Source organism: Asterias amurensis, chromosome 2 (assembly GCF_032118995.1).
Source record: "Asterias amurensis chromosome 2, ASM3211899v1".
NCBI classification, from domain to species: domain Eukaryota; kingdom Metazoa; phylum Echinodermata; class Asteroidea; order Forcipulatida; family Asteriidae; genus Asterias; species Asterias amurensis.
This window is the reverse complement of record NC_092649.1, coordinates 9,130,496-9,156,469: the sequence shown is the minus strand read 5'-3', so window position 1 is coordinate 9,156,469 and position 25,974 is coordinate 9,130,496. Positions and strand designations below refer to the sequence as shown.

At 38.4% G+C, this 25,974-nt stretch overlaps 2 protein-coding genes across 3 annotated transcripts in view; one reads left to right on the top strand and one right to left on the bottom strand.

The window, feature by feature from the left end:
- LOC139949856 (uncharacterized) overlaps positions 1 to 24,999 on the top strand; it is a 31,208-nt gene extending 6,209 nt beyond the window's left edge. Inside the window, exons 1-16 of one of the 2 annotated variants that reach the window (XM_071948422.1) lie at positions 6,513 to 6,610; positions 7,330 to 7,514; positions 8,326 to 8,388; positions 8,878 to 8,956; positions 9,914 to 10,100; positions 10,310 to 12,037; positions 13,456 to 13,554; positions 14,722 to 14,847; positions 16,059 to 16,143; positions 16,425 to 16,548; positions 17,059 to 17,145; positions 17,804 to 17,931; positions 18,504 to 18,740; positions 19,400 to 19,482; positions 20,165 to 20,274; positions 22,362 to 24,999. In XM_071948422.1, the coding sequence (XP_071804523.1) occupies positions 7,352 to 7,514; positions 8,326 to 8,388; positions 8,878 to 8,956; positions 9,914 to 10,100; positions 10,310 to 12,037; positions 13,456 to 13,554; positions 14,722 to 14,847; positions 16,059 to 16,143; positions 16,425 to 16,548; positions 17,059 to 17,145; positions 17,804 to 17,931; positions 18,504 to 18,740; positions 19,400 to 19,482; positions 20,165 to 20,266 (3,291 nt within the window). In that variant the 5' untranslated portion in view covers positions 6,513 to 6,610; positions 7,330 to 7,351 and the 3' untranslated portion in view covers positions 20,267 to 20,274; positions 22,362 to 24,999. Of the gene's footprint in view, positions 1 to 6,512; positions 6,611 to 7,329; positions 7,515 to 8,325; positions 8,389 to 8,877; positions 8,957 to 9,913; positions 10,101 to 10,309; positions 12,038 to 13,455; positions 13,555 to 14,721; positions 14,848 to 16,058; positions 16,144 to 16,424; positions 16,549 to 17,058; positions 17,146 to 17,803; positions 17,932 to 18,503; positions 18,741 to 19,399; positions 19,483 to 20,164; positions 20,275 to 22,361 lie in introns of those variants that run through there. The other variant, XM_071948413.1, reaches the window with a different exon arrangement.
- LOC139949352 (uncharacterized) lies at positions 76 to 4,466 on the bottom strand. Its single transcript, XM_071947743.1, has 4 exons — positions 4,139 to 4,466; positions 2,524 to 2,763; positions 1,922 to 1,979; positions 76 to 1,509 (listed from the first exon to the last, which is right to left on the bottom strand). The coding sequence occupies exons 1-4, from the start codon at positions 4,464 to 4,466 to the stop codon at positions 648 to 650; spliced, it is 1,488 nt and encodes a 495-aa protein (XP_071803844.1). The 3' UTR covers positions 76 to 647.
- Positions 25,000 to 25,974: the final 975 nt, after the last annotated feature.

Genomic DNA, 25,974 nt, shown 5'->3' with positions numbered 1-25,974 from the left:
GTCTTTTATGATTACTCAAGAAATGACTCCATTTTATTTAAACTAATGAAATTACAGCAATACTTTTTCCTTACCTATACTGGAAAACAATACTTGAGAATAAATTATTTTCAATCATGACACATGGCTAGTAGCAAACAAGTTAAGTTCAAAAATTGTTGTTATTCAAAACTTACATGTATAGTTAATCTTTTGACTCAAAGTAATATATAATCATAACAGCAAGAACTTATTTCAAACTGGTTTGTTCTTTGATATCACATGCCCATGAACAATTTCTTTAGACCTGATTTCAATGGAAATGATCATGACCTGTTAGAATGTTTATGGGCAATGCGTGAAATTTTATGGGTTCAAAATACCTCATATTTGAACTGAGAACACAGATATGTATGCATAATTATTATATATAATGAATAGGGTAGATGGCCTTGTTAATTATTATATACAAAAACATAGCATTGCTGTATTTTTTTATCATATGAAAAAATCGGTTCATTTGCTGACATGGATGGCTTTACAATATAAAGTCAATTTATGAGATAGTTAAACAAACAATTATTTCTGTGTTGGGTCTGTATAAGGAATGACCAACCGATATGTGTGATTTGTATAAGCACTATGTTATTGTGACATCAAATTGTCAATTATTTCTTGCAACTAAAGCAAAAATACTGCCCATCTGGTACTTTATCTAGGTTTATACAATGTGTGTGGTACCATTTTTTGCATTTGTCGCATTGAATCCAGGTTGTGTCATTAAGATGTAAAGAAGAAATAATTGTACAAGGGATGAAATCACAGGGTTCTGGCTCGAAGCTTCTGTCAGTGAGCAAAGAAATTTGTCTGGAGCTGCCACCAAGTACTAAGATTGTGTTGTCTGATTTTAGATTGTGGAGAGAATGGCCATAAGTTGAAAACAAAATAGGTGCAGAAGTAGTTTTAGGGAGAATTTCATACTGTTTACCAGGCAAGTCTATACGGTAGGCTGTGGCTAGAGCTTTTGGTGCTTTGTTTTGTACTTCCTTTGTAGTAGTTTGTATTCCACCAACTACAATTATGCTACTGTTGTGCACAACTGTGGCATGGGATGACAGAAAAACTTCCCGAGTATTTGGTGCAGTGGGGGCTAGGGACAATTCTTGTAAGGTACAATTATTAAACTGTTTGTCCATGGTGAGAATAGCAACTTCACTCAGTGCTTCCCGGTGGCTGGGTAGGTTTCCATCAAAAACAACTCCACCAATCAAAGCTATGACATACTCTGAATCTTTGCTGATGCATGTTGTGGAGTGATATGCCCTTGATGTAATCAGAGGCACCTTAACGTGCTGCCACTCGAAAGTTTCTGTATTCAGAATGTAAAACCTGCCATCCTTGCAGCTCTTGCAAAATCTGGACCCAAAGCCTTTGTTTCGCTGTCCCATACTAATTCCTCCAAACAGAAGAGCTTTATCAGTTTCTGCAATTCTCGTCAATGTGTGCCCTGTTCTTCCTGTAAAAAAGAACAAACCAAAAAATGCAAATCATTAAAAAAAACTTGACATGCCCAGTGAACGATTTGTAGTACATGTTCATTGTACATGTACATACATACATCAAAAAGTGCTACACAAAATAAAGAATGTGGTTTTCAAATGGATCTTCCTTTTTCAATACCTTTATCTGCTTCATTCCCAAGATTTTGAATGAAATTCTATGCATGCTTGCACTGATAAAGTACAAATAACTGCTTTCCCATTGTTCCTGTTCTATTTGTATATATTGCTTTATATAAAAATTTGTACATTTGTACATTTTATAGAACTGTATTTATTTTTGTACTACAAACCATTTCTACCTCAACCAACTATCCCACCGCTTCCAAACAGCTATATGTATTCAGTAAAGTGTTTATTTTTGTACTACAAACCATTTCTACCTAAACCAGCTAACCCACTTCCAAGCAGCTATGTATTCAGTAAAGTAGCTCTGTATATCTACATGAGGGAAATAATGACATTGAGGTGGAATGTCTATGCAGAATTTTACAGATCTTTGATCTGTGATCAATCAGTTTTCACTCAGCATGTCATTTTTTCCCTCCCCAGCTAGTCTGTTGGTAGAAGATTGCTACTTTCTTTATTTGTATATATTTGTATATTGATTTGTATATATTTGAATAAATTTTGTACATAGTTTAAATGAATTGTCCACACCAATCTTCAATTTGTGTACTTTGTCTCTAAATAATAATTCCAAAATCAAGTTAAAATAATACCAGAAAAAGGAACCACCTCGTATTGACGAAAGAAACATAGAGAGGGAAAAAACATGGAAGTAGGGACAGTCTATTTATAGTCTTCAAAAATACAGACATTTGGGGTGAACTCAAGGCATGATGAAGGGCTTTGAGGGTTTGTAAAATATTAATATGAAAGAGTTTGTCGCTTCTAAAAAGAAATGTTGATTATTGGGAGGGATGTGGTCTTCAAAAGGACACTCAATGCAGGGGGGGGGGGGGTACATATGTAAGTTATTTACCTGAAGGAACTGGGCCGCTTTGATGTGGCGTGTCGTGCCCTTGTCTGGAGGGTGTTTTTCGACAAAGAGTTTCTACATATGTTATCTGAAACAGGGCTGATCCTCTTCTTTGATGTTGTTCTGTGATGACGAGTAAGTCATCTCGACACCTGTACTCATTGAGATCGAGACCGCCCCACATGATAAGCTTTGTGCCGAGATCAACAATTGCAGCACCGTGGAGCGGTGGAAGACTTCCTCCTAGGAAATAAACATAATATGATCATTGAATGAAATGTATAGCAAACAAAGAAATGTCTGTTCCTAACACTACATGGGGATGTGATTTCTTCGTTTGGAAACGGAATTCCCTTTTTGTTTGCCCTAAAAAGAGGGTGAAATTTCGTTAGTTTTTTACCTGCCCCTCCCCCCTCCTCAAAAAGAAAGGAAAAGAAGAGTTATAATAAGAAAGAAATTGAGATATAACCACAACAACTCCTCAGATTGTAGAGTAAGGCTTTAAATGTGGGCTCAAGCTTCATGCTCGCAAATTTTCGAGCACGCATGCTTTTTTTGCGGGTTCCGAGTCATTTTTTTTTCTTTCTCAAACGACAATGCATTGCCAAATCGTGCCCGTGTGTATACAAAAACGCAATTTACAAAGTTTGCACAATCTGCAGATTGCACGCAGTTTATCAGAATCATCAACTGGAGCTGCTGTACAAATAGAGCGCAAATTGGCAGATTGCGCACGCTTTTGCTCTCTCGGCAGGTTCAGTTGAAATACGGCAGAGCGCAAAACGTTTGTTGCGCACAAGTTTGTCCCGATTCGTTGAGCAAATTCTTTGAATGCGCTCCACTAGCAGAAGTAGTGAGCGGAGGATGTTGGACATTTTTTTTTTTTTTTTTTTTGGGGGGGGGGGAATAATATGATACAATCGCACTTCCACATTAACCAGCAACATCGCCTGTGTACCTCATGTGAGTTTGAAGTATTCTGAAGAGGTTTCTGATGCATTTTGGAACACGTTTTGTCCAAAATGAAATTTCTGCAACTTTTTTTTTTAAGAAACAAGTTTGGCGACAATTTCTTTTTTTTTTTTTTTGGGGGGGGGGGGTGGACGGAGGTAGGTGATCTTTTTGAAAAATCTCACGCATAGCTGGCTTCTGGACTTGGAACCACCTGGTGGTTCATGGTGAACCTTTTGACATAAGTATAATAGCCAACATTTGCATCTGGTTTGTGGTGTGCTTTCGCGTCCGGCAAATTAAAAGTAATTTTGTTTTTTCGTGTTTTAAAGTTGTGTCGGATGATAACCCGACGAAATCACCCAAACTCACTGGTTCATCAGTGTGTAAAAACGCATTCAAAGCAATGAACAACGGTTTTCTGTTTATTCTGGTTGTTAATTTGCTTCTTTTTTTTTCCAAACTTAAGCTTTTTGCCAAATTATAAAACTTCGTTGTAAGATGATGAAACTTTTATCCATTTCATTTGGGTTAACTTTTCTTTCTTTCTATTTTGAGATACTGCCTTCTAGAATATTATTTTATTATTAAACAAAACTTTTTCTAAATTGTTTTCGTATACTAATTTCGGACTACAGCGGCATATCTGTATTGTGTTATTTTTCACCTTTTGTCCTGCAAGTTGTAATGGAGCTAATAGACACATCCTCATCGTCAGCTGAAATGATAAACTCGGTTATTGCTGCTCCGTCCTGCCACGTTCTCTCCTCTTTCCTTCGCGCTCCGCCAAAAGACAAGACGCGATAACAGTTTTCTTCTGGTGATGAACACGTTATTGAGCAGTGACCTTCTGCTGGGTAATTTTCTCCAATCTTCATTTCCAGTTGAGTTCGTTTTCTTGTAACTTTTCGTTTGCTGCCTTTCGCGGCTTTAAGGGGAATATAGTCAAAATCTGTGTACCGGCCATGGTTAACCTCCTGCTCCTGCTCGGCCATTTTTGTAATTTATAATGTCTTAAGTTTAAAAGTACACTAAGACCTGAATTTTTCACCGTGTAAGTAAGTGGTGTGAGTTCCAACAATCTTAAAATTAGTTTATTGCCCCATGCTTCAAGTTTATTCGGGAGCCAATGAGATGATAAGGGTGCAAATAAACTGTTTTCCGTCTGCGAATATGGTGGGGGCCGGGGAGGGCAACGGGGGAAAATAAATTATCAGGTGTACATTGGGATGGCAAACACCCAATAAGCCATGAAAAGTTGGTAATAAACTCGAACTTACTTCCAAACCTGGAAAATTGAGTCACACTTCACTGAAATATTGATGTATAGTTGATTTTTCAGCGAAGGAATTGGGGGAAGGGCAATTCTACAAAAGGGAACTATGCGCTAATCATGGATGTAGAAAACAGTGGGGGACACGGATGAAAAATGGAAGCGGCACACTTTGAAACGATGGTAAAACTTTAACAGCTACTTCCCGAACTAAGCAATATAGTTGAAATAATTATACCCCCCAAAAGACCACCTTCTTATTAATTGCGATGTTCCACAGCATTCAAAGTGCTGACATAAAAAAAAAGCGCAAGAATTCGCGCACAAGACTAAGAAGAATGACATTTAACATTACATGAATATACGCCATCCAAAGTCACTGGGTTAAAATAATGATTGATTTTATTTTTAAAAAAAATTAGTGTTGGGGTTGGGGGGGGGGGTAACTCGTACATTGTCGCATCGGGATAAATTCAGTTCCTCAAGCAAAACATTTTTTGACGAAGGTGGAATCTACATTCGACTGTTTATGTGATTTGATTCGTCCATGCTGATGCTCATGATAGAACATACAAACAAATAAAATAATATTAATTGAATATAAAACATGATTTACGCTGCTGGATTATGTCTCTCAACAAAACGAAAAGCAATCGAGTATGGACTTCAACTTCAAGTTATAGATCCGTATTATTATTATTATTTATTCGGCCAAGATTTCAACAAACAATACATGATACAATATTACTGAAAAAAATATAACAGTGTGTAAGAAACAACGAATGTAAACCTTTAATAACACGTGATGCCTAGCCCTACACAATTGTAAACCAATAATTGGGAATTGACACAGAACACTGGCAAATCAATGCGAGTGAATTATTTTATTTATAAAATAGACAGGAAAGGTGGCCATCAGGATAAATAAAAGTGAACCTAGAAAGCCTATCAATCCATTAGACTTCTTAGCATTTCGTATCGTGTATACTTGGAAACTTTAAATAATTATGAGCTAGCTTTGAATGATAATCAGCATAAGAATCATGTAAAAGACACCCACAGCCCATGGAGATATAAAATAATTGGGTGTGCTTGTCTTTCTATCATTGCATTAAAACATCCACTAGTAAAACAAGCAAGCAGACAGGGTCGCACAATACACCCAACACACACATTGCCCCATGCATACATACAACGTGTCCACAGGGTCGCACAATACACCCAACACACACATTGCTCCATGCATACATACAACGTGTACAACGTATTGCACCATCGTTCCGGCCTTGGAAAAAGGCCTGCATAATTATGGACTCTTGCGTAACCGCAGATAGATAAGCGAGGAAAGGTCAGAGCGGGTGTCAGCGAAGTTGTCATGGCTACTCGCTCGACCGCGTGCGTGGTGCTGTACAGGCTGGCCACGGTGCGTGCGGGTTGGCTTCCGCACTCGCTCATGACGTCACGAGCAAGGCAAAGCAGAGAGCCAGCCAATGAGCGTCGCGCTAGCTTGGCAGCGTGCCGCGGCTATCCGTGTTGCAGTACACATGGGTGATTTTTCGCTGTGTCGCGCTGTGCTATTGAAAGATCAATTTGGTTGGCAGCAATCGGTGGATCGCGCAACAATCGGTCGATCGCGCAACAATCGGTCGATCGCGCAATGAACATCTTTGCGCGATTGACCGAGAGAGTCTAAGAGAGTTTAAGAACCAGTAGAGCCCAATTTTTGTGAGATTTGATTTAAAAAAAGATAGATTTTACCACATATCGAAATGCCAAAATCCCTCCGTTTGTGTTGTGAGACATGTCAACCTATTAGGTTCGCGGAGACGATAGCCGAACGAACCTCATAGTTTCTAGGAGTAGTAGGTGAATATGTGCGCATTACAAGTTTATAGGCCCTACTATTATTATTATACATCCCAGCAAGGCCCAATTTCATGGCTCTGCTTACCGTAACGGCATAAGCACAGAATCGGCGCTTACGGAAGCAAGGAATTCTGTGCTTTAGGCCAAGTCAAGCGTATTTCACGGGTTAGCAGTGAATTTTGGCTTCTATGAGTGGGAGTGCGTACTCCGCGTTACTAGCATTCTATGCGAAGTTATAATGCTAGCACTGAAATTCGGCGCTTGTACGTAAGCGGGGAATCGTGAATTCTGCGGTAAGCAGAGCCATGAAATTATGTGTTACTGTTTGCCATGTTTTACTTTTATGATGTTGTTGTCATCAGTTCAGATTGAGCCTGGACGTATACAAAATAAAATGTCATTATATGGCAGGGGTAATAAACTGAAATAGCAAGTTATAATTCTATGCAAGACGACCAGTATTGTAATACTAATAATGCAACCAAATTGAAAGAAAACCCAATATAATTTACCAGTATTCATCATTTATTGCCAGCCAGTATAAAAGCTTTACTCCTTAAAAAAGGAAGGAACGATGAAAGAAAAAAAGGATGTGCTTTGGCTGTGAGTTTGATGAGTATGATTTATTTTACTTCTGTAGAACAACATGGATTGATTTAAAGTTTCTGAAAGTTCCTTTATTGAGGGCTTAGTAAACGACCATTCCATGTTCATTGTAGGTTTACATCACAGAAGCCCATCATGCCTGAGGCCGACCAGGCCAAAGATGCTACTAAACTGAGCAGATTGAGACTCTTTGTCGGTGGGTTGCACGAGGATGTCACAACGCCCGATCTTCAGCAACGCTTCGGCAAATTTGGTTCTGTCTCATCTGTTGACATCAGTCTCAAGAGGGACGCTCAAGGTATCTAAACCCTTTTTAGTGTCCAGAGAAGTGTTGTCTCGGGGAAGATCAATGTGTGGTCTTGACGCTTCAAACAGTGTACTATGCTCGTCTTCAGATGAGATGCAGTAGAGTACAATGCTCAAAACGCCAAGACCACACCGGTTCTTCTCATAGCCAACACTTCTCCAACAAGCAAAAAGAGATGGTTGTACCTGCAAGTTTACTACCAGAGTTCTTCACAATTTCCTCACCGGGGTAGCCCTTCACCTAGGAGAAAACGCCTTGGTGCTTTGCTCTTTCAAAAATACCTTTTGTGCCCTTGCTCTTTCAAAAACTAACTGTCGGGCCTGCTGAAGTCCACAAGCCATGGGGTTTCTACACCAGCAGTACTTACCAAAGAAACCCATGCATCCCAAGGTCTGGTTATTTGGGGGAATTCTGTGGTACTAGTGTATTTGAGGGTTTTTAATGATAAAATGATTGAGCTTTTCACCATGGCAGATTATCGGGAAATCATTGTCCATGTTTTCTCACAATAAAACATAAAATGTTGCTGCCTATGATCAGGACCTTTGATGCCTTTCCTTTGTTTCACCGTAGCAATAGTATTTTCAATGAACAATAGTTACTCCGGAAGCTCCAAAAAGTTCCAGAAAATATTACCGCCGGTGGGCATGGAGAAGTTTTCCCAATATTGACCCAAAGTGGTTCAACTTTACAACTAAAGTTATAAACATAACATTTCCTTGATAGCATTTTGTATGATACATCATTTGAACTGTTTACTTTTACAGTGTTATTATCATTGTCTTTTGTTCTGACTACACAGGAACAGTTGCAAATGTCTTTGCGCACATGGATATCGATATAACGCAGGCAAACTTCAAAAAATGTAAGTGTACATGATTGGTTCAGAAATTAGGAGACAACAAATGAGGGGTTACAATGTAGGCCCACATTCCCTAGGCTGTGGTCTTGGTAATCCACAGAATTTCTTGTGCTTATTTAAAATAAAAAATTATCATTTTGTTTTGTGTTGTGAGCCATTGTAATATTTGTTTTGTTGGTTTACAGACTATCACAAGATATTGAGTTGTTGATATTTAATTGCATTGTGGGATGTCTACTTATAAGTTATCACACTAGCCCGAGTAGAATACGGAAAAATAAAGCGCTTATGCGTCCCATAGCCAACAAGGCTGAAAACGTATTTATCTTCAAGCAAACTTGGCGCGTGACATAGAACACACAAGACACGGGTAGTGATATTAGCCGTGCAATATAGGTTTTTATCACCCCCCCCCCCTTCTGTGAATCTGATTGGAGGATTAGTGCTTACTTGAAGATAATTATTTTATTTTTTTTTGTTCTTTCTTTTTAGGCGTGTCCACATATAACAATGCGAAATGGAAAGGTCGTGCTATGAAGGTACAAGTGGCCAAGGACAGCTTTTTAACCAAGTAAGTATTAACAAATCGACTGGGCCCATCACCACCATATAACCTGTGACATGACAGAACCACAAATGTTGGACTTTTTGCTGGCACTATTTGTACAAGCTCAATGGAAGAAAGGATTCAATATTAAATTCATGGACATTGCACTGTGTGATTGTTATTAACTGTTGACAGAAAACTGCCATTACAACCAGGAATCACACCCAGTTTATGATAAAAATTGGGAAGCTGGATTTTTAAAGGCACTAGACACTGTTGGTAAATGTCAAAAACAAGTCTTCTTACTTGGTGTATCTCAACATATGCATAAAATAACAAACCTGTGAAAATTTAGTCAACAAAGTTGCGAGAGAATAATGGAAGAAAAACACCCTTGTCGCACAAGCTGTGTGCTTTCAGATGTTTGAATTTCGAGACCTCAAAATCTATTTCTGAGGTCTCGAAATCAAATTAAAATATTTAAGTGGAAAGTTACTTCTTTTTCGAAAACTATGTTACTTAAGTGGGAGCCGTTTCTCAAAATGTTTCATACTATCAACAATTAAGTTTTTTTGCTAACAAGTATTTTGAGTGGTTTCCAATAGTGGCCAGTGCCTTTGAATGAACGGTTCATCTTAAAAGGGAACGCACTTTTTCATCTCAATGCCGCTTAGAAAGTGTTTCTTCGTTCACCCCAAAAATAAATGTATTTTGTGTCACTACAACAAAATGTATATCTTACTTTTTGCAAAAAACCTTGTATCTTGCACAGATACATGTATGCTAAATGCCAAATGTTATACCTTTGGCGTGCACTTATTTTGTGTAAACATTCAAGCTATTTTAAGCAAGATACTACGTTTTTATCATTTTAAACTCCCGCATAATGTAAAAGCTTTTTTAGGAGATATACAACATTTTGCACCGACAACATTCTGCAACATTTTCCTCCTTGACCAATTCCTCTCCCTTAAATTTTAGGTTAGAAGCCGAGAGGAAAGCGCATCTGGAAAACGAAGGCGATGAAAAGCCTGTTGTGAGGAAGACCTTGAAGATGAGAGATCAAGAAGAAGCAATGGCTAAGCTGGAGGAGAATCTGAATAAAGCTGGGGTGGAGAACTTTATCCTGAAGGCGGCTGTTCCTGGTACCCCTATACCAGGGGAAGATGTAGGTTCAGTAGTTCTTACAGTATTTGTTTGGGTGGCATGGGTGGTCAGTTGGTAAAGCTCGTTTCAACTTTTTGATCTTGAGACAATTTGGTCTGAGGTTGTAATATTTCATTTTACAAGACTTTATTTAAATTTGACAGAATATATAGAACAGCATAGACCTGATTTATGATTGCCTTATTTTACATTTATTTTGCATGTCCACAGAGCTGGATTGTCGGCAAGTTTGGGCGGGTTCTTCCCATCATGCACATGCGACGCAGAGACAAGAGATCTCATATGACCTATGACCCCTCCAAATACGGACATTACCTCCGGAAGTTCAAAGAGAATCCTCAAAATGACCAACTCATGAGCGAGTCCTCCGTGACGAAACTAACGTGGCATTTGCCGGAGGAAAAATCTGCTATGGACCGCAAGAGAATGGGGGAGTTTCCCGACTGTGGCCAGAAGAAGAAAAGTAAGACACGACTTCAGTCAGTGTTGACGGGACAGAAAATAAACGAGAAATCTCATACCCAGCAATTTCAGAGACAAATTGGTGGAGCGACTAGTCACGCGGAAGAACAGGACAGCTTTGAAGTTGTTAAGGTGAAGCGTAAAGAGAACAAAAAAGAGTTCGTCAAATTGTGGCCTATCACTGCAAATGAAACCGACACGGAAGCAAATATTGCCCAGTCTAAGAAGGAACAACGGGAGGATGTTGCTGAGGTCGGAGAAGTACTTAAACACTGCCAGTTGGAATCCGATAATGAGTCCTGTGGATCAGCGGACACTGATGAGATTTGTAACATCACAAGGAAGCCGGACAGAGCAGGGAAACAAGTTTTATCCAACTGGGCGGACGACTACTATCACAAGGAGAGGGTGTCTCTGATTTTGTCCGACGGCGAGTATAATATCCGACAAGAAAAGTACTTGGAAAACAAGGTGGAGAATCCTGATCCGGGATTAGGATTGGCTAGTGCTGATGTTTCATCCTTAAAGATGCATGAAGGAGTTTCATCTTATGGCCAAAGAACTAGTGGCGACACTGATGCCATTCTGGAAGAGAGTTTTAATGAGGAAGACAATATGGGGATTAATGAGAGTGCTGCAAACGGAGAAGGAGACAAAGATGATGATGAAGATGAAAGCGATGCTAAGGATGAGGGAAAGATTGACAAACACAATCTTGAAGAAGATGAGGAAAGCGAAAATGATACCAGTGATGAGGATTCGGAGGAAGAGGAAAGTAATTCTGAAGAAGATTTTGAATTCACCAAAAACTTAAAAGAAGATCACTTTGGAGGGGAAGATGAAGTTGTAGATTCCGATGAAGATGACGATGAGGAGGACGGTGAGATTGATGCCAAGGAAGATGTCAAAGATATCGAGAAGATCAAAAGAAGTGATCTTAGAGGAGATGAAGAAGTTGAAGACTCTGATGAGGATGACGAGGCAGAGGAAAGTGAAAGTGACTCTGACGATAGTGATGAAGATGATGATGAGGACGATGAGAGTGATGCAAGTAAAGACATTGAAATCAAAGAGGATCACCGACTTGGGGATGATCAAGATCAGGATGATGATAGTGATGAGGATGACAAATCCAGTGATGCTGTGATCACAGAGGATTTAAAAAATAGTCCTCGTAAAGAGAAAATTTCTTTGAAAGATAACACTGGAATCTTAAACAAGAACCCAAAGAACAAAAAGAAGGGAGATGAAGAAGACAGTGATGATTCTGATTGTAATGATTCCAGTGATTCCAGTGATTCCAGTGATTCAATAGATGTTCCTCAGAAAGCGGGAAAAATTAGTAAGCCTGGCTCAGTTAAGATTAAAGGTGGTAAACGTGCACTTTCGGACAAAATTCGGCTGGAGTCTGTAAAGAAGCGACAAGCAGCCGTCTTGCATCAGAAAACTGCCATCCAAGAAGCTCTTAAGGCTGTGGTAAGTGTATCAATTTATCAATTTTATGCATATATTCTTCATGTTCTTTGGACACATTATGGCAAAAGGTCTATGAAAGGATAACACATTTTTAACTGTGAGAAGCCATGTTCACTCAAACAAACTATTAGGATGCTGTGTCAAAAACTCAACTTATCCAAATAATACTACTACCGTAGCAATCTTAAGTACATTTGTACCAAAGTACATTAATTGACCCCTTGCACGTGCGTCACACGCGGCGACTGATGCCACGCTCACCATGTTGGTGGGCAGTTAGGTCTACGTATATTAACGCCGCGTCGCCTAAAATGCGCACTTCACTGCATAACGCACAGCATACTGTATGCATAGAGTTATATATGAAAACGCACAGTGAAATTGCCCACCAGTATGGCGCAGTCAAGATTTTTCTGATGATGACGTCAGGTGAAATGGGTCAATATAATATAAAAAGATTCAGATAAACTAGACGAGTCCGGTAGTCTTGTATTTCTCAATTGAATTTATAACGCTTCCCTGTGTGATATCTTAAATCAAAAAATATTTGTTTATACATTGTTTAAAGATTTCTCTTTTTTTTGATGAGCATCAAAGTATACTTTTGTATGAAGCAAATAAGACAAATCTTCACTTGGTTCTTGTTCAAAGAAAGTACTTTCTGATTTAGATTCAGGTCTTGTAAAATTAATTCTGGTTTGTTAAAAACTTCGAGCAACAAGCCCTGCATTCTTGTGGAATTTTAGCCCAAATTCAAACAACACTTTACAATATAAGAGATGTTAAATTTGCATCGGGGATAAAGAATATTAATTTTGGTTTTTTACCCATACACCGATGTGTGTTAGCACTGTATACTCAGTACTTTCCCGAGTTCTGTGAAAAAATATCACAGGCATGTTACTCGGGTGGGATTCGAACCCACGACCCTTGCAATTCTAGAGCAGTGTCTTACCAACTAGACTACCGAGGTTGCCCGGTAGCCAGAGGCAGTTCGAATCCTATGTTTTAGCAGGGGGTACTGCAACGTTGCACTTTAACACTTTACAAAACGCACAGTATCTTTAGAAGAATGCCACTTAAGGGCATCGTTTGGCAAAGAAAAAAACTCCAGGATTGAAGAGATGAGTCTTGTGCTGTCGTTTAAAGATGGAAGGATTTAAGGATTCAGCCCGGGTGTAGAACCAGCTCCCCCCTTACTGTGGAATCATCTCCATCCATCACAACATTCAAGACAAACTTAAAATCTCACCTGTTCAAACCTCTCACAATCCTCAGTCCTAATTTGTCTTTCTCTCCTCAAGCGCCATGAGCGCCTTCTTTAGGCGGATACCGGCGCTCTTCTAAGTGTTCTACATGTATATTATTATTATTGAAGTAGATGATTTTGATGACCTTGCCCATTTACATTTTTGTAGGATTCAAGGAAAGATACAGGTTCTGGTCGGCATATGAGGTTCGACTCTGATGAGGAAGGAGAGAGTCTCAAGGATGTAAAAGCTGGCAATGCCGTCAAGGTATGTATTTACAGAGAAGGTAGATGATGTTTGGTTATCACTCTTAAAATAAATGCCAAAACACACTCAGAGACCAATCCAAGAACTGACTCCACGTTAGTGCAGTTAGTTACGATCCTTCTTAGCTAAAATAGTAGTCCCAGCTAATTTTCTATACCTTCTGCCCGGGTAGTAGTTAAAAAGCATCATGACAGTCCTTTTCAGAGCTGAGAAGTCTCCTGAACATCCAATAAATCTACTCTGCGGTATTAGAATGAAGAAAGACAGTTCTCTAAGAACAAACTCTACCTGGCAAGTAGATACACACATGGTGTTACCACAAACCAAATGTATATTGATACTCACTATGCAATGCCTCAAATCCTACAATAAACACTCACTTGTCAGCTTTCGATAGTATAAAGCATTTTGAGAATCAGTTCACTACGAATAAGAAGTCAGTTTTTATTCCCAAGAAATTTGAATCAAAGAAAAGTTTCCTCATACCATGGTTAAACACTCCTCACCGTGTTTATATTGCAGGTTTAAATATAGCCATATCTCCTCTCAACCAATCACAAAAGATAAGCTGTCCCTGGTATTTAAGAAAAAAAGATAAAATATGCCAGCTGGCAATATGATAAAATGTGGTGAATTCATCTACACAGTACGCACATTTAGTTTTGTGCACAGATTATGCCATCACATGCAACCTGTCAGTTGAATGGTTTCAAACGGTTGGTCATCGCATTGAAAATGATTGTCTGTTTTTGAGGGTTCAACAGTGTTCGCAATAAGCAGTCAAATGCGAGTAAAATCAGGGCCGGGCAAGTCGAAACCATTTTTACTAGTCTGCTGAGCAAATTTTTCATTGCAAAATGAAGTTCCATAGGCCTATTGATTTTCAGTTTATGAATCCATAAAAATGAATATTAATGAAGAAATTATTGCAAAGGTTGGAAATTAGGGGTTAATATATTCCCAGAATGCAAATTTCGGAAGAATACTGTTTTTGTTTTTCTTTTATATTTTCATTTCAAGAATTGAGTGTATATTACATAATATGAGCTAAGGGAAAAACTTGGGGGCGGCCCAAAATTTTGGTTGACTTGTCCGGCAGGCGAGTGAAAAAAAAAGTTAAGAGAAACTCCTGGTTTAAGCCCTGTTTTTATTTCATGATGAGAACAGAGGGAGACCAAGAAGTTATCTGGATTGTTTGACAGCGATGATGAAGAAGAGATGGAGATTGACGAGGAGGCTGATGAAGAACGCTTCAAGATCAAACCACAGTTTCATGGTAAAGCTGGAGAAAAGGTAAGATAATTTTGGGTACGGCTAGAACTTGGAATCTGAAGATTTTTTTGTTTGAGGTGTGTCAAAAGTTTGTGAGTGCACTGTCTTTTCAAAAAAGTAATATGGAGGATTTAGTAAGAATTGGAACTTTGGTTGGTGGGAAGACTCAGCTTGCATTTGCCACCATTTTTTATGAATTAAGCATGCATAAAATGCTACCATTGGCTTAAAGATGTGGGCAGCTCATACACGCGGGCATGGTTCCATTGTTTTATATCAAAGATGTTGTTGAACGACAGCAGTTGCAATCCATCTATTCAATCTACTAGTGAGTTTTGGCGGGAAACACTGAGTACATAAAACTGTGTTGATGAGTTGTGGTGGTTCTGGTAAAAGCTGGTGGTTAACAACACCAGGGCATGACCAGGCAAAAGAGATGGCCTCTGTTGCCAGGGGTGGATTTCACAAAGAGTTAAGACTAGTCTTATCTCGACTTAGGACGAGTAACTTGTCCTAACTTAGGACTACCCATATGTTTTTAATATCTCTTACGACTAGTCACAAGTTGGGCTAGTCCCAAGTTGGGCTAGTCCCAAGTTGGGCTAGTCCCAAGTTGGGCTAGTCCCAAGTTGGGCTAGTCCCAAGTTAGGACTAGTCCTAACTCTTTGTGAAATCCACCCCTGGTCTTGGCCTTGGTGCCCCTTTATAAGTGTAATACCAGGCCTCCTACATTACTCCCAAACCCTACACTGTTTTTACACTTAATAATAATAATAACAATAAGACTTGTAATGCGCACATATCCACCCTGCTGGGTGTTCATGGCGCAGTAAAACCAAAAAACAAAACAAAACAAAACAAAGAAAAACAGACACAACAAATTTAGTCCTTGAAAACCTGTGACATAAGATAAGTTTTGAGAAGAGATTTTAATTTTGTGGTACAAAGACAAGATCTAAGATTAAGTGGTAGAGAGTTTCAGATGCGTGGCGCAGCTGAAGAAAAAGACCTGTCACCCCCATGAGTGTCAAGACTTGGGTTCAATGAGGAGAAGCTTGGAACTTGATCGAAGATTCCTTGATGGAGTGCAAACTTGAAGCAGTTCAGAAATATATATTCAATAACTTACTTGGAGCCTACATGTAGGCCATCCCACAACCTTTGTTTACCTCCAAATCTTACTCCGTTATAGACTTACACAAACTGGTCCTCTTTTTATTCTCATGCAACAGTTAATGAAACTGCAAGATCGTTTTGGCACAGACAGTCGCTTTAAGATGGGAGTGAATTTCATGGAGGACGATGAAGAGGACTTGGGTAAGAATTTAAGAGAGTATCATAGAAAAAAATCCCATGTTGCATCCTTTGTGTGCTTTCAGATGTATAATAAAAGGATTAAGCTGCAGTCTTTTATTATTTTGGTGAGAATTTACCTCTTTCTAAAAAACTACGTTACCTCAGAGGGAGCCGTTTCTCACAATGTTTTTTAATGTCAACAGCTCTCCATTGCTCGTTACCAAGTATGTTTTTATGCTAACAATTATTTTGAGTACCAATAGTGTCCAGTGTCTTTAACAGTCTTGTCTTGTTTATCCAAGGTGATCTGAATGAAGATGATGAAGATCAGCAGGAGGAGAAACAAAGATCCCTCGCCATCTTACAAGGCATTGTAGGAAGTCAAGCCATGAACAGCTTGAAGCACAAGACGACATCAAACTTCAAGTGAGTGTGTCTTCCCTCAACCACTTCACTCCTGGATTCCCTAAAATTTTTCCAAGCCCATCCACAGGACAAATCGTTGGAACACCGTTAGCAGCAGTTTCTTTTTTGTATAGTACTGGTATCACAACTAGTATCTCTCTGACAGACAAAGTCAGGGTTTTCATTCAAAACAGCTGCTCAGATCCATTTGATTTGGAGCATGGACTATACCGCAAGGGTCCATTTTAGGTCCATTAATATCTGTTTTTTTGTGCCCTCCCACTTGGCAATAATCATACATCACCGTAAATAAAAGTAGACTTTCATGATACGGAGTCCCAAACAAAGATCAAGGCAAAATAGGGAGATTGCCAACATAAGGACTGGTTAGCTCTTTAATTTTACATTCTGAGATAATTTTTGTTTTAATTTTTCATCAATTCAATTCAATACAAAAATAGAGTATTTACTAATGCTGGACTTTTTTTTTTTTTTTACTAATGTGGAACCCAACAAAATTTTTGTTTGCAGAGATCCAAGTCAAATGCGTTATGACCCGTCCAGAGATGACCACGCCCAGTTTGAGATTCATAACGAGGAGCCAGTGAAACAGAAAAAGTAAGCGTTTATCACTCGACATAGTAGATCCAGTCAGATTTTGAGTCCTGTGCTCTAAACTCACGACACATTTTTGCTCCTTTTGTTTTTGTTTAAAGACACTGGACACCATACGCCTCTCTTAATATTTATGCATGAGGTACGTCACAATGCTTACTCAAAACGAGGCGATGGGCGCAGCCATGGCATGTGATGGGGAACGTGCGCCCATAGCCTCAGATTGGCTACGAATTATGACGTCATGCATAAATATTAAGAGAGGCGTATTGGTAGTTGTCAAAGACCAGTCTTCTCACTTGGTGTATATCTCAATATGCGCATAAAATAACAAAGTTGTGAAACTTGAGCTCAATTGGTCGTTGAAGTTGCAAGATAATATTGAAATAAAAAAAAACCTTGTCCCACAAGTTGTGTGCTTTCAGATGCTTGATTTCGGGATTTCAAAATCTAGTTGTGAGGTCTCAAAATCAAATTCATGGAAAATTACTTCATTCTCAAAAACTACATTACTTCAGAGGGAGCCGTTTCTCACAAAGTTTTACATTATCAACCTCTCCCCATTACTCGTTACCAAGTGAGGTTTTATGCTAATAATTATTTTGAGTAATTACCAATAGTGTCCACTGCCTTTAACTTGATATTTAAATTGTCTCTCCAGAACTAAAGCAAGGGATGAAGTAGCACCTGAAGTGGGGAGGGAGAAATACTTTGAAGTCGCCAAGTTGGACATCGGAAAAGAGGCAGTGGAAAGTCAGCCTTTCAGTTTCTTTGGAGAGACTGAGATTGGTAAGTGGGTTTGAGAGACATGGGAATGTCACAGCAAAGTCTGGGTGTTGGTATAACCGGGTTCACACTGGATTATTATTGAACCATGACCAAAAGTTACTTTCAAATGGGTAAATCTTACCAGTGTTCGCACTTGAAAGATGATTTGATGTAGGTAAAACAGAGACGATGGTGAAACAAACCGACTGACTAAAAATATAAACATATGAGGGCACTTTGCCAGTGATGGCCTCTAATCGTTTCTGTCAAAATATATGACCTAGCTTGTAAGCAATGGTGGAAGAGAAGTACTGCAAATATAAGTAATAAATTTAATGCAGGCAAATTGAGCATACCACCACGACCACAACATGCATGTTGTAGTTCACTTAGTTGCCTTCAGGCCTTGTGTGTCTGGCGACTTGCATAAAATAATAATATTAAAAAAAGTAAGTTTACCCGCGAAAAAGTCCAATGCGATCAAGAAAATTCACTCTGCATGCTCTTTGCCATGAAGTATAAAACCAAGCTTATCACTATGACGCCATAAAATTGTTGCCGAATCAGATATTTATTTTCATAACTTCTTGCAGAGGAAGAAGAAGAGGATGTAACGGGTATCAGTTCTCTTCAGCGGGACATCCTGGCCGCGACCAAACAAGGCAAGAGGCAGTTGGCTCTAGACAGCAGCGATGAAGAGTCTGATGAAGAAGAAGTCAAGGAGGAGGAGGTGGAGGAGAAACAAGGCGCTGAAGGGGACGCTGCGAGTGACCCACCTAAACACGTCAGTCACACATTCTTCTTTCTCGATGATGACACCAGATTGAAAAGTAAGATTAGTGTAAAGTGCTTTACACACATCGGTGTTTGGGGTTACAACCCCCCAAATATTCCTAATATCCGATGAAAATTTAACAGTTATGCACTGACACTATTGGTAATTAATAAAAATAATTATAAGCATAAACCTTACTTGGTGACGAGTAACATTGTGAGAAACGCCTCCCTCTGAAGTAACGTAGTTTTTAAGAAAGAAGTAATTTCTCACTCAAATTTGTGAATTTTATTTGGAGACCTCAGAATTATATTTTGATGTCTCGAAATCAAGCATCTGAAATCACACAACTTATGCAACAAGGGCATATTTTCTTCCATTATGCTCTCGCAACTTCAACGACCAATTGAGTTCAATCGTCACAGGTTTTGTTATTTTATGCACATGCTGAGATACATCAAGTGAGAAGACTGGTCTTTGACAATTACCAAACGTGTTCAGTGCCTTTAAATTGTTGTGGTACCCCCTGCCAAAGTTTGAAATCCGGCTTTTCCATTTTTGTTTTTGCCAGATTTCACCATGTCATTTTATTTTGTGACAGCGACTCACACACAACCATTATTTGTATAATGTCATATGACAGGTTGGCTTGCTGCTTTTGGTTTAATTCACATTGTCTTAAAATTTGGATTTTCCGGTTTGGTTCTTTCATAGCTGGACCACAGCTGTTCTGTCGCACGCTGAGCAACGAAGCCTTAAACAAATGGTTTGAGCAGCAAAAAACTGATCTTCAAGGGGTGAGTATTTCACTATTTACCCATCACTTGTTTGCCAACTCGAGGGTCCTGTCCATGGTCCTGTCACTCGTGTCCTTGTTAAAGGAACATGTTGCCTTGGATTGGACGAGTTGGTCTATAAAAAGCATTTGTAACCGTTGGTTATAAAATGCATATGGTTAGAGAGATGTTTTAAAAGTAGAATACAATGATCCAAACAAATTTGCTTCGAAATTGCGTGGTTTTCCTTTTACTGTGCGAACTAAGACGGTCGGCCATTTATGGGAGTCAACAATTTGACTCCCATAAATGGTCGACCGTGTTAGTCGACGAGGTAAAAGGAAAACCGTGCAATTTCGAGGCATATTTGTGTGGATCATGGTATTTTACTTTTACAATATCTTTCTACTCATATGCATTTTATAACAAACGGTTAACAACACTTTTCAAAGACCAACTCGACCGATCCAAGGCAACGTTTTCTTCCTTGTGCTTTGTGCTTGGAATGTGAACTTGTCTTTGGGATTTGCGTTTTCAGAATTTGACATATTGTTTTGAGTATTTTCACTGTTTGCAAACTGCTAAACAACCTAAAGGACCTGTAAAAGCGGAAAATAGTTAATGACCTGATGTTTTATTTTCTCATTTATTTTCACTGATAACTCTTTTTATTTCTTCATATTCTCTCCATTTCCCACAACAGGAGTACAAGAAAAGACATCAAAAGGCAGTCAGAGACGTGAAGGCCGCTCAACAAAAATCAAGAAAGGCCAGCCAGAAGAGAGCCATAAATGCATCCAGGTGATCAAACATGTAAGTCAGATCATCATTTCTACAATCTACTTCTATTTTTGTTAAACATCTCAGAGAAGCAGGCCTGTATGCTTCGTTTTTGAAAGGGCAAGGGCACCAAGGCATTTTCTCCTTGGTAAAAGAAGTAGTAAATTTCTACGAGAGCATTTCAAGGGCACCAAGCCAATGCCCAGGGGGCATGGAGACAATTGGCTTTATTGCCTCCGTGAAGTATCAAGCCTGTCTGTCAGAGGTAATGAATCGTTGAACGAATGCACTCTCTCTCTGACGTCCCTTTAAGAAGGCATTTGCACCCAGGGAACATTTTCATTAAGCTGTTAAGCAGAAAATACTGCTTAGCAGTTTTCTTTGCTTAATACAAAAAATGAATGTGGCACCAGTGGCAACAATGTAAAACATTATACAATTTTGGCTGGTAACCAGTTTCTGTTAAGTTAGGTTTTTCTGTGCTTAGCAAGTTTTTATGCTTACGGGCTTTATGAAATTGTGCCCTGATCTTTGGTTGACACTGACTGGTCCTTCAGTAGGAATGGTCCCGTGCCAAATACAGGCTTTTTGTATCACCAGTTCAATAATTTTTTTATGTTGAGTTTAAACTTATTTCTGCTTGGTATGTGGCATGGTGTACCATCTTTTTCTTTTGTGACTTTTATTTGGGGGGGGGGGGACTTTTGTACGAGAGGAAATGTATGTGTTAAAGTATGGGAACAATTTGGGGGCGCACCGTCTGCCATATATCAGGCATGGTATATTTTAAACTGTACTCGCACTCGAATCATTTTTAGGTAGTTGGTGTGTGCACATTTTTTTTTGTGGGTTTATAAAACTCATCATTGAACTGTTCTGTATGACGCCTAACTTAAGGTCAAAATGCATTTTTTAGGAATTCGGCTAAGAAGAGCCTGAATTCTTTTATGCTCTTGAAACTAGTTATTCTGGATATTTCTTTTGTGCGATTGGTTCTGACAATATGACAACATGTGTGTTTACAATCCCTATTAATAATGATGATAATACAAAAATTGTATCGTGCCATCTATCATATATGACAAAACATATTCTGAGACACTGGAAAAGAGAAAATTCAAGAAAAACCTACTAACAAAATACTTGGATTATCAACGTATACAGAGGTTGTCATTAAGAGCACAATAAACACAGATTTTCACGCGAACAAAAAACAAGTGGATAAACATGATATTAACGAGCAAATGTCTTTTACGCATGCTTTTGAAAATGTCAAAAGGTTTTGTAGCTCGGATATTTAATGGTAAAATAGTTCCAGAGTTTGGGAGCAGATACTGTAAAGGCATGATCGCCATAGGGTGTGCTTGTTTTAGGAACTGTTAGAATAAGTTTGTTTGTAGATAAAAAAGATCAGTGTTGCTCCTCCTCAAAATGTGTTGTGGGATTTTAATACAACAGGAACATGTTTTTGTTTGCCAGTCCTGAATAGTTTGTTTATTTCTGCAACATCTAACGTAGGATATGTGTACAGAAATAAGAAAGCGCACTGGTGTGTGATGGGGGAGGGGGGTATTGTAAAATGTGCTTGAGGGAACAATCCCTTGACGGCCTCTTTCAAAAAACAATTTTATTTAATAATATAATATCGAAGTCTTATATAGCGCACATATCTACCAAACAAGGTACTCAAGGCGCTGAGTATATACAAACTTTCAGAAAGATAGGTTATTGCAGTGATGGATTCTGAGACCCAATCATATAGCACCTTGTAAGGGTTTACAAGGTGCTACGGCGCATACAGCAGCCTTAGCCAGGAACACCGAGGCGGACCCCTCCTCTTTTCGAAAAGTGCACTGGGTTCTTTTACATGCGTTATTCTTTATTTATAACACGTAAAAATCTGCTTAGGCAGACCAATAAAAAAAACCATGCAATACTGTTCAATATTTGCAAGAGTCTACAACCATACAATAAAAACATTGAGGGAAAAAGAAATATAAGGATTGCACAAACCACAAAATTCTGATCTGCTTGGAATAGCCCCACCATAGGCATTTGTGATGAAAGACATGGATACAGATCATCACATCTTCAAGTGTTGTTTTTTATTTTTATTCAAGATCTTGTACGGCGCCCGCTATCTACACGAGAAGAAATATCCTACGGCCAGCCCATTATTCTTTGGAACTATAACACCAGGATCTCTCTTTGCATGGAAAATATTGTCATATCAACTTTTCTTGGATTCCTAGAACCTCCGTCACAGGACCCTGTGTTAGGCGACACAGTCACAGAACAAAATAAACTGTCAATCTCAAAAAGTGCAAATCATTTTGGCTTGAGTTCAAAAGTGGAACTCTTCCGCTGAAATCGTCAAGGCAGTTCTTAAGATGAAACCACAACAATGCTTGTGCCGCTGCGTGTTGTCACGAGACGGAGAAGGTCGGCTTTGATAAGAGAGATAACAAGGATGAGGAAATATCAGATGATTTCGTTGCTTTGTTGTCCATGGATGGGTCAACCTCTGTAGCAAAGGTTTTTAGTGAAGTCAACTTAAAGTCATTGACCTAAAGTTCAGGAATTAAGTTTTGGTCATTTGTGAGGCACCGTGCCGAAACCAGGCACTTCCTGTTAAAACTTAAAAAGTATTTTTTGTGCTCATCCAAATAGATTAGTAGAATGGAGAATATAATTTGCTTTGTACCCTTACACCGATGTGTGTGTTAAGCACTGTAATCTCAGTTCTTTGAACTATGAACTATACTTTCCCCGAGTTCTGTGAACAAAATCCACAGGGGAATCACTCCGGTGGGATTCAAACCCATTTGATATTTTAATTAGTCCTGTGGTTGATCCACTCTGAGCATGCTGATCAAAATGGTCAGAGCCTCACCATCCCCCCCCCCCTTAAAAAAAAAAGGATCAAGTTATAAGAGCAACGGGTCTCCTTTCATTCGTTTCCTGTTCATGTGACATGTCGCCTGTATATGCAGTTTAGGGTAGTTATGTAAAAACATTGTTCATTTGAAGTAGATTACATCAAAACAATTTTGTTTTGACACACACAAACTCAGCGCCCTACAAATGCTCAGAAGTTGTTGACAAGCATGCTCGCAGAGCAGCCAATCAGCGTTGTTTTTAAGTTTTTACCCTTCCATGGGTTAGCGACGAGGTGTAGCAATACGATGCACTGCAAGGCTTGGATGTCACATCCCATTGGTACCAAGAATAATGATTCGGTTGTTTGAAATTTCAATGCTGTCACTAATTTTTTAGAAGAGACTGATTTCGTCATTGGGCATCACAATTATAGAGAAATTATTGGAGGCCAGTTTATCTATCTTTTAAAACCCTTGCAGTGAGGGCCATGATATCCTAAGCTGGACCAGACCATTATTTCTAGAGGGGTGTCAATCAACTCTGGTCTGTGATTTGGTTAGAAGGGGGCAGAACGAAGTCGTCATTAGTAGATGATATCAAATTATAAAACTTCATCAATTAAAGGAAATTACAGAATTGGTTTTGCTAACAAAACAGTTGCTGGCATTGTAAGCACTTTATGTAATCCACCATGTACATAAACTGTCAAACCTGTAGAAGTTTGAGATCGATCGACCATCTGGGTCACGAGAGAGCAGTGACAAACCGATAAAACATTTTGCATGACATTGATGCAAAAAAATAATGGATAAAATGCTCACTTAGCGATAAGCTCCAAACGCAAAGTTAAATTGTTTATTTCTCATCAAATATGGCATTTCTGGCAGAAATATTTCAAGGGATGTTTTCTACTATCATCATCATTAGACCGTGTAAGTTTGATGTAAATCTGTGATCTTCACGATTTTTTTTCTCTTACCAATTCTGTAACGTTCCTTTTAGCCAACAAAATAAGGTTAATTTCACCCAGGTAATACCTGGATAGGTTAGCAAGATGAAAAGATTGGTGACAAATTTTAACAAAACCTCTCGTTTCCTTGGTAAAAATGTCAGCATGAAATCAGATTATAAAATCAGCATAACCTTATGTCAGCACGTGCTTACAATGTACCACAGGGCTGTTACAACCATCACTGCAGGGCCTTGAATTGTCAGGGAGTTAGGAAGTTCCCCTGAATTCAGGATCACATGCCGATAAGTTAAGCTCTTGTTTTTCAAAAAGTTACTAAATTCTAAGAGTGTGACACCCTTGACATCTTTTAAAGAGGGACTCCCAAGGTAAAAGTAAGTTTTGTGATGTGGGCAAAAAATTCTTCAACCTCACTCACTCACAGTAAAATTATGTAAAATGTCAGTTTTTGTAATACTCTTTCCGGGCAAAATTTGAAAATTTACACAATTGAACAGCAAAAACAAATAGGTTTGTACATTCGAAAGTGGGATTTTTGCGCCAGTTTAAAGGACAGATTCAATGCTATTTTGATTGAATGTCATCAAAATTCAGGAATGAACTGAACATTCTTTGTAGACAAATGTACTTAAAATGTGATGCATCAAATGCTTTTGGATTTTGACAGAATTGTCTTTGAAGGGTATTTATTTTTAACAGTGGCATTTTACATCATTTGAATGTGAGGTTAGAGACTTGTATTTTTTGTCTGCAGTTCATGAATAAGGACTCTTTTTTTTTCACCAAACTAAAGTTGACCATGAAGGCCCTTTTTTTATTTCACTTTAAACTTAGTGAATTGTTTTACAATTTAAATTTCTCATGTAATTTAAAACTTGGCAAAAGTAATCATGTTAATATGAATAGAATACAACAAAATAAAATAAAATAAAATAAAGTACAATACTAAGATTTCTGCCAGTCTGTTTGTTAGTTTATTTATTTTCTGCTTTGGTTAAAATATAAATGAGGATGCAACATTTTCCATAAAAAATGCAAATAATGTTTTCTAAAACAGGAATTTTTTTTTTTTTTATGAATTATTTTTTATACTACACCAACCATCCCCTTTTTTGTGAGAAGATTAGAATACATTGCCTCTTAAAAAACAAGAACAAAATCTATCCTATGAATTTATTTTTAATTAAAAAAAAAATCCTCCTTGGCAGTGAAGTTGATAACTATAATAAGCTTTAAAAAAAAGTTAAGGTCTCGGAAGGTCACAATACAAGACCCCAGAACATTTTCTCCAAGAGATAGACTGACTCTTCAAAAATCGAGACCTGGAAACATCCGATACTCCAACCATTTGGGTTGAGGGTCCGGTTTAGATACCAAGACTGGGTTTGAGTTTGTACAACTTAATTTCATTCATTTATTAACTTAGCAGGTAAAAGTACAAAAATAAGAGCAATAAGGAAAACATATAGACACATACACATAGGAGAGAAAACAAAAAATTAGCACCCCTGATGGATTCCAGTAAAAGTAAACTACATTACTATCTGGTTAGTCTCATGACGCCACAATTTAGGAAACGGACAATACTAAGAGAACATCATGGAAATTATTAAAACATGGCTTACAGTGTAAAAATTATGAGAACTAATTGAACCTATAAAAGCTCATAATGTGCATTTAAAAATACAAACTTGATAAAACTTTGACATCACTCTGTGTGTACTGTCCATTTGTGTTTCCTGAAGACGGAACGATCACATCAATCACTCTTCCGAATTCACATGAAGTCTGAACCCTTTTAATTATTATTCCAAACGACATTTAGGATGTGCACTAACCACACTATGTATTTTGTTACCTCATAAATCTGCAATTGTGCTTAC

Bases quoted from the DNA above. Each gene is read 5' to 3' on its own strand.
- LOC139949352 (XM_071947743.1), bottom strand. From the start codon at position 4,466: ATGGCCGAGCAGGAGCAGGAGGTTAACCATGGCCGGTACACAGATTTT. The intron at 2,764-4,138 runs GTGAAAAATAAC...TTTATTTCCTAG, and splicing joins TACAACTTGCAGGACAAAAG to GAGGAAGTCTTCCACCGCTC. The intron at 1,510-1,921 runs GTAGAAATGGTT...ATTTTTTGGTTT, and splicing joins AAGTGGGTTAGCTGGTTTAG to GTTCTTTTTTACAGGAAGAA.